Source organism: Leptopilina heterotoma, unplaced genomic scaffold (genome assembly GCF_015476425.1).
Source record: "Leptopilina heterotoma isolate Lh14 unplaced genomic scaffold, ASM1547642v1 Lhet_211, whole genome shotgun sequence".
NCBI lineage: Eukaryota > Metazoa > Arthropoda > Insecta > Hymenoptera > Figitidae > Leptopilina > Leptopilina heterotoma.
This window is the reverse complement of record NW_025110928.1, coordinates 64,906-80,885: the sequence shown is the minus strand read 5'-3', so window position 1 is coordinate 80,885 and position 15,980 is coordinate 64,906. Positions and strand designations below refer to the sequence as shown.

General features: G+C 23.1%; 1 protein-coding gene across 1 annotated transcript; it reads left to right on the top strand.

Moving 5' to 3' along the window:
• The first annotated feature begins 4,136 nt into the window (after window positions 1–4,136).
• Window positions 4,137–11,537, top strand: LOC122501562 (odorant receptor 85b-like). The gene is made up of 8 exons (XM_043611120.1): window positions 4,137–4,261; window positions 5,105–5,479; window positions 5,652–5,856; window positions 6,119–6,252; window positions 9,682–10,059; window positions 10,381–10,585; window positions 10,842–10,997; window positions 11,487–11,537. The coding sequence occupies exons 1-8, from the start codon at window positions 4,137–4,139 to the stop codon at window positions 11,535–11,537; spliced, it is 1,629 nt and encodes a 542-aa protein (XP_043467055.1).
• The last annotated feature ends 4,443 nt before the right edge of the window (window positions 11,538–15,980 follow it).

Genomic DNA, 15,980 nt, shown 5'->3' with positions numbered 1-15,980 from the left:
TTCCAGGATTCCAATCAAAATTCCCTGACTTTTCCAGGTTTTTTCAAGGTTTATAAAAATTCCCTGACATTTCCAGGTTTCCAGGTTGCGTGGCAACCCTGTAATTTCTAAAACTTTAAATAAATTGGAGACCATAAAAATATCGCAAATTAAAAATTGAAATCCATTTACATTAATTGGCAAACTCTCTAAATTTGAATATAAATAATTATAGATTTACAAATATTGACTAATATCTTGAGATTTAATATGGAGTCGCTACTCACCACCTGCGAACGCCAAGGTCACCGCTAGATGGCAGTTCAGTTGATGAAATCAAATTTCACGACATCTAGTGATGACCTTGGCTTTCTCAAGTGGAGAAATTAAATCATCATTTCCTCTCTGAAAAATTTTTATTTAATTGAATGTTATTATGAAAATAATTTAAACTGTGTTTTTAGGGCACGTTTCTAACGCTTTTTATTAAAACACAAAAGGTACTCATTATTTGTAAATAAATGTGCGACTAGTACAACGATTAGGAAAACTTTATGACACTTTTGATACTATTTTTTATTTCTAAATTCAGTCCGAGGTCTGAAAATAGTTTATATATAATAGTAAACATGTTTACTAATCAGAATCAATAATAATCTTTAAATCAAATTAGTAAACATTTACAGTAATTTTTGGTAGAATTTCTCTATTTTATTCAGTAATTAAAGTATTATTTGTGCTTACTAAAGTTTTAGTAAAAAAAATTTAATAATTAGAATTAGTGCTCTAAATCAAAATTAGTAAATTTCTCCCATAAAATTAAATTAGTTAAAATTTACCCAATTTTTAGGTAGAAGTTAACTGTTTAATTCGACAGTTCCATTATTGTTCATGTTTACCAAAGTTTTAGTAAATTCTAAACAAAAAATAGTAGTAATTTTGACTAATATGATTAAAACTAATAAATCAAAATTAGTAAAATTTCCCCTACTAAAAAATAAATTAAATTAAAATAAAAAAATTAAATTAAATTAATTAAATTTTTTTATTAAATTAAATTAGTAAAAATTTACACATTTTTTTGCTAGAATTTAACAGTTTTAGTAAATAGTTCAAATATTATTTGTGCTTTCTAAAGTTTTAGTAAAGTTTAAACTAAAAGTAGTTGAAATTTTTACTAATTATAAAATTAGTTGTGTTTTTCAATATTTTATTTTTTATTTTTAGTGAGTTTGTAGAGAGAATATAATGAGAAGTTAAAATAAACTTTTAAAAATTTATATAATTTGAGAATACTTCAATACTGTTAAAATTTAAATAAATCCTTAAAATTCGTTTAATTTAAGGAAACATTTTTATACAATCTTTTAATGGACTTTCGATAACAGCTTTAAAAAAAATAGATGACTTTTATAAATAAGGTGAAGAATTTATAAATACAGTATTCCCCTTATGATAATGTGTCAAGTGTCATATGTATGACAACGAAAAGTAAAAATAATGTTGCTCAAGGAAGTAATTATTATAATTATTATGTAGTGCTAATTTAATCAAATAACAATTATTTATTCCAAATCTGTTATTTTTAGGAAAACATAGAAGAAATATGTTTTTAAATAAAATAACACACTACTGTAAATAGTAATTAGGAAATACTATTAGTATTAGCACTTTGTTGTTTCTATTTTATAATATTTCCAAAATAGAAAATAAAATGAATTTTATTTTGTATAATAAAAAATAAAAAAGAGTTTGTATGTTAATAATGCTGAATATTTCTTTCCTTTTTCTGCAATATTCCATTGGAATAATCGATCCACATTACAGGAATATTAATAATCAAGATATTACTAATTAGAGTCACAATTTTTTAATACTGAAATAAATTGATAGAATTTATTAATACAATGAAGACAATTTGTTAGTGTAAATAATTATTACTATTCAATATTATTAATAATAATAGTAATTATTATTATTATATTTTACTCTCGAAATTTGAATTTTTAGAAAAAATATTTACTAATTTGAATTAGTGACTGACTTTTTGCTGTTTTATAAAACTGTTTTATAAAAAAAATTTGTTTAAAAAATTAAAATAAAATGTTCCTAAAACATAATTTTATTACATGATTATTTTGTCATTTTCTGTTATTTAAAAGAAAAATAAAGTGTAAACATCTGAAATGTGTACGTATATATAAAACTCTTACTCGATATTAAGAAATGCGTATAGTATAGGCACTTTATATTTCTCCCCTTCAATCGAGTTTACGGGCAATACTTTTTTGAGGTAAAATTAAACCGTTATCAAGTGCGCGGCATTGGTCAATGTATACCGAGTGTGAAGAAGTCTTCAAGGAATTTGTTGAACCAATTATCACATCTTCTTTGATTCTCACCGCGGGCCATGTTTTTCCTTACTCAAGTTCATAAAATTTCTTTTGGTAAAGTTCCTTTTGGTACAACTTGAAATGTAGTGCACCAAATTCAACTCCTTCAAAAGAAGAATGGAATTTTATATTTTTATTATTGTTTGCATCATTTTATTATTATTGCTATATTACTATTTTTATTATTATATTATTATTACACTGGAAAAAAATTTATTTGATTTAAATAAATATTATTTGATATTCAAGTAAATATTATTTCTATAGACAAGTAATCGGTTATTTGAATCAAATAAATTTTTTTTAATGTATTATATATTAATTATTTTTTTTACCTAATAAATATATTTTTTGGCTCTTCTTATTCTATTTTTTTGGTTGTAAAATTAAATGAATCAAATAAACTTTATTTGAACCAAAAATTTCTGTATTCAATTTATATAAGCCAAATTAGGTTTTATTCTGAAAGTAGTAGATGTTACTTTATTATATATTTGACTCAGAACCAACCAGACTTTTTATTGGTTTCAAATAAATTTTATTTGGTTCATTAAAAGTTTTATTTATGTCAAATAAAATTTTTATTTAAAGCAAATAAATAATTCAGTAGATTCTGAGACAATTATATAAACTTATTGAAGTCAATTAAATTATATTTGGTTTAAAGTTAGTCTTTAAATTTCATAAAAATAAAAGTTTGGAAGATGTCTCTTCGGTGTCTCTAGATCGACTGAAATGAAACGTGTTCTTTTTATGAGAGTGCGAATAAATTATTATTCATTTCGTAGGGTCAGTTTTAAAAAGCAACTCTTATAAGTAACGAGAATACGAGAAATTAATATTTGAATATTTTCACAATCAATATCAACGTCTGTACAAAATATCAATCTAAGTGTTTTGTAATTACAGGATAATTATGTCCACAAATTGCAGAGACACATTTTTAAGTATTCCCTTTGTGTGATTTAATTTTCGAGTCTATAGACAAAAAGACATGTAATTCACATAGACTCAGTGCTTATTAAGAAATGCAGTGAATAAGTTGTGCCTTTGCTATATATTTTATCGCAGACATGAGAAATAGTAGTTGATTTTTAAATGTTCCTTCAAAACGTTTCTAATTTCTATTTCTTTTCTTTACTTTTAAGAATTAGTATTTCTACCTTATTATTAAGATTTGAATATACAAATTCTATTCAATAAAATTAAAAGCTTTTTAATAATTATTATTAAACTGGTACCACAATTTTTGTAAAAATCAAGTTTTTCGAATTAAGCTCAAAAATTGGGATATTATTTTATAGTTTTCGTGATATACTTTTTTAATAAAGAAACAAATAAACAAGTAAAGAAAACAAATAAAAGAGCAAATAAAAAAAAAGAAAGTAAAAAAAGAAGCAAGTAAAGAAACAAGTAGAAAAAATCAAAAAAGTAAATAAAATAAAAATTGAAAAATCCCTTTAATAAATGAATATCAAGATGATTTTTGTAAAAATGAACATTACGATAAATTGAAAACGAAAAATGTTTCCAATCGCTGAATTATCATTTACTTTCATGGAATATTTGGGAATTTGTCAACCGCCAACTTTAAAATCAAAATATACCATTCTTCTTTACAATGTCTACAGTATTTTAATAATAAGTATAATGTACTTTCACACGACTACATTTTTTGTCAATATATGTTTAAATATTAACAATATCAATTTAATAGTAGATAATATTATTTATTTTACTACTTTATTCGCTTTGTGTTTTAAAATGACCTATATCAAGATTTATCGTAATGACATTATTGCCTTTAAGAATATGTTTCTTGACAAAAAATGCATTCCACAAAATAAACATGAATTATCAATACGAATAAAAATTTATGAAAACGAAAGGTTTGTCTAAAATTTATTTAAATAATTAATAGTAATTATGGTTACTTTTCTTTTATGTTTACTTGAATCAAATAAATTGTGATTTAGCTAATAATTTCAGTACTTGAAGCAATTACCATTTAAATGAATTAAGTAAAAAAATATTTGATACAAATAAATATTTATTTGATAATAGAAAAATAATCGCTTATTTAAAACAAATAAATATTTTTCAGTGTATAAAAAAATAATTAGTAATTATATATTGAATCTTTCGTAATAATGTTTACAGTCGCAGTGTGAAACTTATTATTTTCCATTTTGAATTTTGAAAAACCGACCTATAGTACTTTTTTCTTTTTTTCCATTTCTCTGTCCGACATATTGGATCCGCCATTTTAAATTTGTAAAACTAGCATAAATTAAAAGTAGATTATTATATCGTTTTTAATTTTTTTTACTCTTCTTTTAACTAAATGACTAAAAATAAAACTTGTAATTTTATTATTTTTTTAAATTTTAATTTATATAATATTACTATTTTTTATGTCACTAAAACTAAAGGTAAAAAAATTTTCACGAAATTTTTTAATTTTATTCCTTTTCTACTCGAATAACAATTTCGTGATAGATAAATAAAAAATGCAAGCTTGATAAAATTAAACGCATGTACAAGTATAAATAGAAAATAATAAATGTACCTACCTAATGATAAATAAAAATTAAATTATATAAATAATATCAAAATAGAAAAAAGAAAAATAATAAGAATAAAAAATACAAAAAAATAATAGAAATAAAATATATAAAAAATAATAAAAACAGAAAATAAGAGAATAAATAAAATTCTAAATTATTTTCTAGATTCAATTCACGACTCTTCGCAATTTCTTGCTTTGCTCCTTTACTTCCGTTTGTCCTGGTACCATTGGCAAAGGGAGTTTTAATCTACAGAACATGGATGCCATACGATATTAATTCTAGATTTCGATTTTGGATTACTAGCTTCTTTCAAACTTTAGCTGCAAGTCTGACAGTTGTTATTTATTCGTCCGTTGAAATTATTCCTGCAATTATGATGCAACAAATATGTGCACAATTGGAGATATGCATGAATCGTCTAATGAATCTCCTTCGACTATTAAGGGAAAATAATGACACTATCAATAAAATCAACACATTTCGACTTGAATCAAAGCTCGTCGAAAACTGTATTTTACATCATGTTTATATTTACAGGTAGTGAAACATAGTTTAATTAAATAATTTTTATTTATTTATAGTTTATTCTCGTTACTTATTCGCTTTATAATTATTTATTTGTTTCATTTATTTATTATATATTCATTGTAGTTATTTCTTTATTCGCCAAATAAATAATTTAATTATTAATAATTAAACGTTTTTATAGGTTGAAAAAGAAATTAAATGATCTATTCAGTTTAATAGTTTTTATGCAATTTTTTGCATCTACCATAATTCTATGTACAGTTGTTTATCAATTATCAAAATTGAGTGTAATGAGCATGAAATTTTGGACAATGTTTATAATGTTGATCGCTTTTTTGCTGCAAATATTTTTGTATTGTCTCTTCGGAGAGTTAATGATAGAAAGGGTAAAAAATTTTATTTCGTTTTAAGTAATTTATTTATTCTGTCAAAATATTAATTTTTAAATTGTGTTCTTTCACTTAAAAAGATAACATATTTAATAAAAAACAAGAAATAAGTATAAAATAAAAAACAGTATTAATTAAAAATCAAAAAGAATTAAATTAATATCTAGCAAAATAAAATTTGAATTTTTAATTTTTTAATAATAAAATTTTTGATATATTTTTAAAAATACAATTAACATGAATGTTAAATTCTTTTAAGAGTTTAGCAATTTCTGATACAATTTATCAAATGAATTGGACTATGCTTAGTGAGAAAACAAAAAAGAATTTGATTATGATAATGGTACGATCGAGTAGGCCAATTGTGTTAAATGGCGCATCAATGATCACGATGTCTGTTAATACTTTTGTTAAGGTAGAAATTAATTAACTAATAAACAATTTAACAAAAATTTGAGTACTTAATGATATCGGAAAAAAAAATTTCACGAAAAGTAACGAAACCTTTTTATCTTTATATTTAGAAAGAAATAATGGAAGAATCTATTTTTATCTCAGCTCTATTTAAAATAGGTATTATTTTTAATTATTTAAAAAATTACAATTCTTGATATTTCATATAATTATAATAATTTTCACATAGATTTTTTTAAAGTTTAGTATATTTTATATCAAAATTTCGCTTTGTCGTAATTTTTCGCCAAGTTGTAAAATACTTTTACAAAATTTAATATATATATTCACTCTCTGTGTATAATAGAAATGTACTTTTAGAAAAATCTTTAAATTGGTAAAAAGAAAAAGAATTTTTTTTTAAATTTAAGAAATGATTCTGAAAAATGTCAGCAAGTTTTCTGTAACCTAACGTGCTCTCTGAGTTACAATTAATTATTTTTAATAGAACTGAGATTTAAAAAGCATAACTTACCACAAGAATAAGATGTATTGTAATGCTTTTAAATATTTTATCTGAAATAATTTAAAAATTATATTATATAAATTAATTTCTTTTATACGTTTTTTCAGATCTTGAAGGCCTCATTCTCCATTTTTAATTTAATACAATCCACAGCGTAGTTTACAAGATAATGTAAAAAATAAAAAATAATATTTTATTTAAATGTAACAAAAAGTTTGGATATTCCTTAAAATTATTATTTCTGTACAATTTGTTCCTAAATATTTTTTGCGACAACTTAACAATAATTCACTATATATATATATATATATATATAAACCAAAAATATTTCGAGTATAAATTAATAATATTCTCTGCATTCATATAGTCTATTCTCTTTCGTGTCTTTAGATGGACTGAAATTAAATGCACGCTTCTTGTGAGAGTTCGAATAATTAATTATTCATCTGATAGGGTTAGTTCTAAAAAGCATTGGCGACAAACAAGAACACCTGAAATTAATATTTAAATGTCATTACTAAATATAAGAGCGTGGTGCAAGTAACTTATAATTACTAGGTTTATTATCTTCACAATTTACAAATTGCATACGCACATTTTTAAATATTCTCTTTATGATTTATTTTTTCTCTCTCTCTCTCTCTCTCTCTCTCTCTCTCTCTCTCTCTCTGGAAAATGAAATTTTCGTATTTTGTAGACAGTGTTCTTTACACTAGTCAGTGAGTAAGTCGCTTTTGCCAATTTTGTCCAAGGTAGAAATTTATCAAATGATCTGTTAATAAGAATACATATAGATACAGCGATAATATTATAAAGAATTTCTTAAATGTTGCTACTAAACTTTTCAATAATTTCACATTTAAATTCGTTTCTTTCTTTACTGAGAAGTGAAAAATATTTTACTGAAATTTTTAAATTAAAATCAAAATTATACAAAATAGTTCCTCTATTTTTTGAAAAACAAATTGTCTTTCATTTTTTATTGATTTTATTCAGTTATTCGGTCCATTTGAAAAATTAATAGTTACGCTTTAAAAATTGCTGGAGAATATTTAGAAATTTTCAAATTTCAAAAACAATAATGAAAACAATGTTTCCAATTGCTGAATTGTCATTTACTGTTATGAAATATTTTGGAATTTGGCGACCAACAAATTTCACATCAAAATGGACAATTTTCATTTACAGTATTTATAATATTTTTGTGTTAATTTTAATGTACTTTCATACGGTGACATTTTTAGTGAGTATTTGTCTAAATTTTGATAATATTGATCAGCTAACAGATAATGTTGTCTATTTTGCCGGTTTAATTGTATTGTGTTTTAAAATGACCTACTTCACCATATATCGTAATGATTTTATCAAATTTAAGGAAATGTTTCTAGACTCAAAATGCATTCCTCAAAATAATGATGAAATATCAATAAGAATTAAATTCCACAAAAATGACAGGTTAGTGCAAAATTTTCAAAATAAATTAAATCATAAATTTTTTATTCAAAATATTAAAAAAAAAAATTATCGAAAATCTTAAATAGTCTATGAATCTTCTTTTCGAAATAAAAAAAATCAACAAAGAAGGTTACAGTTCCAATTTAAAAAAAATCAATTATTTTATCACTTATTTATGTATTTAAATGATTAAATTCTCGTGCAACTTTTTAATAAGAGTTGATTTTGAAAAAGGATTTTAGTTAAAATTTTAGAGAATGTTTCAAGAGTTGCAAGAATTGCTGTTCCAATTTTTAGAAATAATTCAATTTCAAAAGGTTTTACATTGAAAATATTTTGTAATTAATTTAATAAAAAACAAAAAATTAAGAACATTTTACAAATTTTAATAAGAAATTCTGAAAAATGAGGTTTTAAAAAATTATACTTAAAAATTTTTGAAAATTCTTAAATTCTCGAAAATAATTTTAAGAAATTGAAAAAATAAAGAATTTTTTCAAATTTCATTAAAATAAATTTTGCATTTCAAAGAATGTTATTTGCTCACTTTAAAAGATTATTTTTAAATATTATTGTACTTTTTGAAGAATTGTAACTAAAAATTTGGACAATAATTAAATTTTACCAAAATGTTTGTATTTAAATAATTCAATTATCGTTGAATTTTAATAAGAATTTATACTTATTAAAAAAGATTTTCATTTTAAATTTTGAAAAAATAAATTGAATATTACAGAAGTTATAACAGAAATTGTAAGAAATAAAGACTATTTTTTTAAAGGTTTTTTCTTTATTTATTTATATATTCAAAAATATACGGTTCTTAAATTGAAATCTTTTTAACATTTTAATCGCGCCGTACTGTTTGTTTAAAAAAACAATATACTATTTTCCTTTAAAAATTATTAAATTCTTTATTAATTATATTCAAAAAATAATTTACTTCTGTAAAAATTGCAGTTGTAATTTTTAGAAATAAATAACAATAAGTTTTTAAATATTTATTTAATAAAATTTATTGAAATTTTGAATATAATTATTTAATGTAGTAGAAATTCTAAAAAGATTAGGTTTTTGAAAAATTCTAATTATAACTTTTTTGAAGATAATAATTGAATTGCCGAAAATAATTAAAAAATGCAAACAATTAAAAGTTTTGTCAAATTTCATTAAAATATAAATTTTGTATTTAAAAGAATTTAATTCTATTCTTTTTAAAACTTGTTTTGAAATATAATTGTATTTTTGAAGAAATACATATATCAAAAAATTATGTTTTTAAGTAAATAATAAATTTTCATTAAAGATAAAAAAAGTTTTTGTAACTAACAACGGATTTTAAAATTTCACGCGAGCATGTAGTTATGCTAATTACAAATAAGTTCAAAAATTCATATTCAGATGAAAGTTGAAAGATATATAAAAAATTAAAAATACATTTTTTTCAGATATAATTCACAAATTTTTATGACTACCTGTTTGATAACTGCTGTTACAATTGTTATACTGCCATTGACGAAAGGAGAGAATGTCACTCTGATATTAAGAACGTGGATACCATACGAAATTAATAGTGCATTTCGCTTTTGGATGACTTATTTGTATCAGACAATTATTGTAATATTGTCTGTTGGAACATATTCTGCCGTTGAGGTTGTTGCTGCTGTTATGATGCAACAAATTTGTGCTCAATTAGAGATATGCATGTGTCGATTAATGAAACTTCCTCAACTATTGAGAGAAAAGGAAAACAATAAAATTGACATTCATCGACAAGAATCTGAATTTGTTGAAAATTGCGTCATGCATCATGTTTACATTTTCAGGTATTAAATAAACATATTATTATCTTTTAATATTTATACTACAATATTGACAATTTTTCTGATGATCTCAAATTGAGACAAAAATCGTATCAAAATGTTGCTTCGTAACAATTTTGATACGTTTTTTGTCTCAATTTGATAACCTTAGAAAGAATGTAAACGTTTTGTTGCTATTAATGGTCTCAAAAAAATGATGATCATTTAAATATAGAAAGATTCATTTAAATACAAAGTTATATTCATTAAAGCATAAAAATTATATTTATTAAAATATTATAATAATTTGTATTCATTAAAATATGATGAAAAAAATGTCCGCAGACTGAAGAAACAATTAAACGATCTATTTAGTTTAATGGTATTTATGCAATTCTTTGCAACCACGATAAGTTTATGTACAGTTGTTTATCAATTATCAAGACTGAGTTTTTTGAATTTAAAATTTTGGACAATGGTGGTCACGTTTATAACTTTCCTGATGCAAATATTTTTGTACTGTATTTTTGGTGATATAATGATAGAAAAGGTATGCTTCTAATTAATTCTTTAGAAAAATTATTATTCTTAGTCGTTGTTAATACTACTCGCTCTAAATTTGAATTAGTAAAAATGTTTACTAATTTAAATTAGTGACTGACTTTTTACTTTTGAATTAGTAAATTTTACTAATATATTAGTAGAAATTACTATACTTATTAGTAAAATTCAAATTTAGAGGGTAATGTTTTTGGATGATGATATTTTCCTTCTATTTAGTTTATAAGAAAATTATTTTTTTGAAGAGTTTAGCAATTGCTGATGCAATTTACAATATGAATTGGACATCGCTTACTGAAAAAACAAAAAGAAATTTAATCATGATAATGGTGCGATCGAATAGGCCAATTATATTAAATGGCGCCTCCTTAATTCCGATGTCAATTGACACTTTTGTCAAGGTGCGAAATAGTGATTTTTGCTGTTAAATTATTTTGTAAAATGATACACTGAGAAAACATTATACTTAAATGAAACACAAAAATAATGTTAGACAATTTTGTTTAATTGAAATTAGTTTGTAAGTTTAATCTCAATATATAAAAAATATCTACTGCATTAATTCAAAAGTATTATTTGTTTGAATAATTATATTTAATTTAAACATATTTTCTGTTACGGTTTAAACAAAAATTATGTTTAAAAATTTTATGTTTAAATCAAACTTAAAAGTTGAATATATATAATCTCTTAAACTGAACCAGAAAATATGTTTGAATTAAACTTAAATATGTCTGACTGTATAGCAAAGATATTTTAAGTTTGATTTAAACAAAATTTGTTTGAATCAAATAATTTCTTTTCTCAGTGTAAATTAAATTCTTTTTCATATTTTTAATTTATTTTTAAGTAAAAATTTAAATATTAAATGGATTTTTATTTGCATTTAGATTTTGAAAGCCTCATTCTCTATTTTCAATTTACTACAATCAACAACGTAGTTGACAAGGAAGTAAAATACGAACAATATAAAAAAAAATTGTAGCGAACAATAAAAATTTAGATTTATAATTAATTTGATATATTTTTTTACTTGTTCTTCAACTTTAAATGTTTATTTGCTATTTTTCTTTAAATATAAACAAAACATTATTTTAATAAAAAATTTCCCAAATGAATTCAATTATTTAAAAATTTAAATGAACTTTTATAAAATTCATTGCAAAAATTCAATTCTTTTCATGACTATAATAAAACTCCTTGAAAAATGCAATTTTCCTTAAAAACTTTATTAAAATTCTTCAAAAGAATTCAATTATTTAAAAAAATTTTAATAAAATTCTTCGTAACAATTCAATTATTTCCAAAGATTTTAATAAAATTCTTCGTAGAAATTTAATTAATTTCAAAAATTTGTCGGAATTCAATTATTATTCTCAATATATATACTATTTCATTAAAATTTCTCAAAAGAATTCAATTATTAAAAAAAAAAAAAATGTTAATAAAATTCGTCGCAAAAGAATTCAATTATTTTCATAAGTTATAAAATTCTTCGTCAAAAATCCAATTATTTTCAACATAATTTGCATAAAAGTTCTTGGTGGAATTTAAGTTATTTTTAAAAAGTTAAACAAAATTTTTTGATAGAATTCACTCATTTTTAAAATTTGGGATAAATTCTTTATAAGAATTCAATTATTTTCAGTGTAATTTTCATTAAATTCCTCGTAAAAACTTAATATTTTTATACATTATTTTTATAACTAATAAAATTTTCCCAGGAATTCAATTATTTAATTAATTAAATTTAATTTGAATTATTGTTAATGCAATTTTAAATGAATTCTTTGAAAAATGTTAAAATTATTTTTAATTCATTAAATTATTATTTTTTTAAATAATTGAATTTCAGTTAAAATTTTAGTTAATAATACTAATAATTGAATATTAAAAGCGTTATAGTGTGGCTTTTTGAAACTAATTAAATTTCAAAAGATTTTGAAATTGAAATCTTTGGAAATTTTAATTGTTGTAAAACTGTAATCATATTTAAATTTTTATTTTTAAATAAAATAATTAAAGTTTTGAATAATTTTATTTTAAAATTTCAACAAAAAAATGATTTAATTTTTGGAAGAATATTACAGTTGTAATTTTTAGAAATACACATAGAGAAAATTATATTAAATTTTGTAAAAGTATTTCAACATTTAGAGAAAAATGCGACAAAGCGAAATTTTTATATAAAAAATACTAAACTTTAAAAAAACTTATGTGAAATTTAGTATAATTATATCAAATAGAAGGAATTTAGTTAAATTTTAATATAAATTTGCTAAATTTCATATTATTTCTTTCACTGTTTAGTATTTTCTATGTCAAAATTTCGGTTTGTTGCACTTTTTCCCCAAATTGTAAAATACCTTATTATACAAAATTTAATATATAATATAAAAAATAATTATAATTTAATATAAAAAATAATTAAAAAATATTAAATTTCAAAATAAAAAGGCTTTACATAGCATTGAAATCATTTAAAATATTTCAATTTCTGTGAAAAAATAAATAGGTATTTAAATAGTTATTTAAGAAAAATTATTTTCTTTTTTAATATAATTTAATTTTGAAGCTATTATTAATTTTTCGATTTACCTACTTTTTTACTATACATTTTTCAGTCTTAAAGCTACTTTTCTAAAATTAATTATCGAGTACGAAAACTGATTAAAAAATACTGTTCTTGTATACTACAAGAAAATATTTTATCAAGCAATTTCAAAAATAGGAAGTGAAAAATGTACTAAATTATCGCAGCTACACGAGTGTTTAAAAAGGTCATTTGTTTTTCTTGTCCTCCTACATTACATTTTACTGAAGAAATTTCAAAAAAAATACAGTTCGTCGTGTCACTATGCAGAGGGGGCGGAACTGGGTTTATTATTATTTTTCTTGAACTCAAATATATATGTATACTCTCTTTAGTAAAATAACGAGAATACAAATAAGAAGAAGAAGAAGAAGAAAAAGAAGAAGTTACAATATTGTTCTTTCAAACATTGTCGTAAGAGGGCAAAATATGAAAAAGACGAGAAGCATTTGTTGCTATTCTGTAATGTTGCACGCGTCGTATCGTCAAAAAGCGTATACCTACATTATCTCGTATTTCCTAAGAGCTGTCATATGGCAATGGGACACATCCGGTTGTTTGATGGTTTTGTTGGAAAAATTATCTGTACGGGAAAAAAAACAAACCTTTATTTTTGTCTCTTGTTCACCAATAACAAAAGATCGTTTTGTTATTCAAAAATAAATGCGCAGTTCGGAAATATTTGACAATTATATATTTACAGTACAGCTGGAATTTGAAAAAATTTTTTTCGCCCCTAAAATTAGAAACAAACACGCGAGTTGTTTTTAAATTTTCAAAATTGTAATTCAAGTCAAGTCGGTCAATCTTTTTGTTTCCTGTTTCTCTGTAGCCAAAACATAAAAATGTTTATCTTAAAATCAGACTTCTTTCTCTCTCACAATCATATATATTCAAACTTGAGACTTTATGCAATTTTAAATATTTGTAGAAAGTCCCAAATATTTTATCTTTATTAACTTTATTTTATCTTTATCTCTATGCGTTTTTTTTAAATATTTACCAAATTAAGTTTAAAAATTAATTACGAGAGTATTTTTCAAGTATATTTATAATTTGAAGTTTAATTAAAAATTTAAAAATATGCTTATTTTTTATTAAACGATTTTTTATTTCTCTGAAACATAAGTAAAAAATGTTTAATTACTAAATTAAATAGAAAGAAAGGTGTAAAGTAAAAAAAAGCAGTGGAAAATAATTACAATTTGAGATTGACAATTTTTATTCTACATTTAATTAAAGAATTAATTTTCAACTAATTAATTTTCATCTCAGTTCTGTAATTTTTAAAAATATTGGAGCACAAAAAATGTATTTCCTTCATTTGAACGTTAAAAATTCAAAAGGCTTAAAAACCGAATGAGAAAGAAAAAAAGAACTACAAAAGTGGGAATCAAAAAGCTAAGAAAATGACTTTTCAAAAATTAGTCGAATAAAGAATAAAAAAAAAATGTGGAAAAAAATTATGTTATCAAGTATAACGTATATATAGGTGGGCGCATAAATTCTATAATGATGCAAGCAGAAAAAGTATTTTCAGATTTCTTTGACCCCTCACGAAAAAGGAGAGAGAAAATTATCATTCTCTGCGCTTGAGTCGAAATTACCTCCGCGAGGAATGGGCCGTTCTATTCAACTGAGGAAATATTAAGTTAAGAGAAGATGAGCGAGAGAGAGAGAGAGCGGGGGGGAGGCGATTTTAAAAAGAAATAAGTCATCCACCGCAGTCAAGGGGAAGAAGAACTCATCATTTGATGGGTCCGCAGCCACTGGAGAAAAAAAGTTCGGTGGATCTAGACAACAAAATACAGATACTGCCGAGTAATTCATCGACAAAGTGAGGTTTCATTTTGAGCGCGAGGAGAAGCGAACTCCTGGACAGTTTCGACAGAACAACTTCCCATGAGTTGTGTTGATTTTTTGACTTAGCACTTCTACTGACAGCTACTGTTCAAGTGCCGACTATTTCTTAATGATTCTCCTTCATATAATATTGTGTTAACCACATATTGTATATGTGTATGTATATTCAGAAATTTGTTTAATCACATCTTCACATTTCTATAACAGAAATTTTATATTTTATTTTAACCCGTCAAGTCACGTTCTTTCAAAAATATTTTCTATTTTTATTCAACAAAAATTCTATTTTTTATTTTTAGAAAAATATTTTCTATTTATCAAAACGAGAATTGTAGTTTTTATTAATTAACCCCTTCATTGTCACTGAGATCTATATAGCCGCACAAAAATGTAATGCTCTGTATGTTCATGACCGCTATGGCGGAAACGAAAAAAAAATATTCAAGAGAACACTTCGACTACATTTTTAACTGATGTATAAAGAAAATGATTTCCCAGGCGGAAAAGTCGGACGAATGTCGGAATTTACAACCGGCTGGGATCCGCGCCCGTACAGACCGCAAGTACCGACGGTCTGTACCGATTCGGATCTGAAAAAGCAACCGGCGCGGTACAGATTATGCTCCGACTGTCGGAACCGTCTTCCCACTATTGTCAGTACTGGCTCGGTACTGGATTTCTTCCGCCGGCGGATCTTATTCTTCTGCGGCGTCGGAAGAATGACGGATATGTTGAGTCTGTACTGGCTCGGTACTGGGGCGGATCCGACTGCGGATCTCGTCATTTATTGTCACATTATAAATTAAATAATTATTACAAGTAATTGCATTATTTTAGAAAATAATTATTAATAAATTAATCTAATCAATATATTAAGTAATTATTTATTGAGACTTTTTTAAAAATTAAATAATTAAAAAAATTCGTT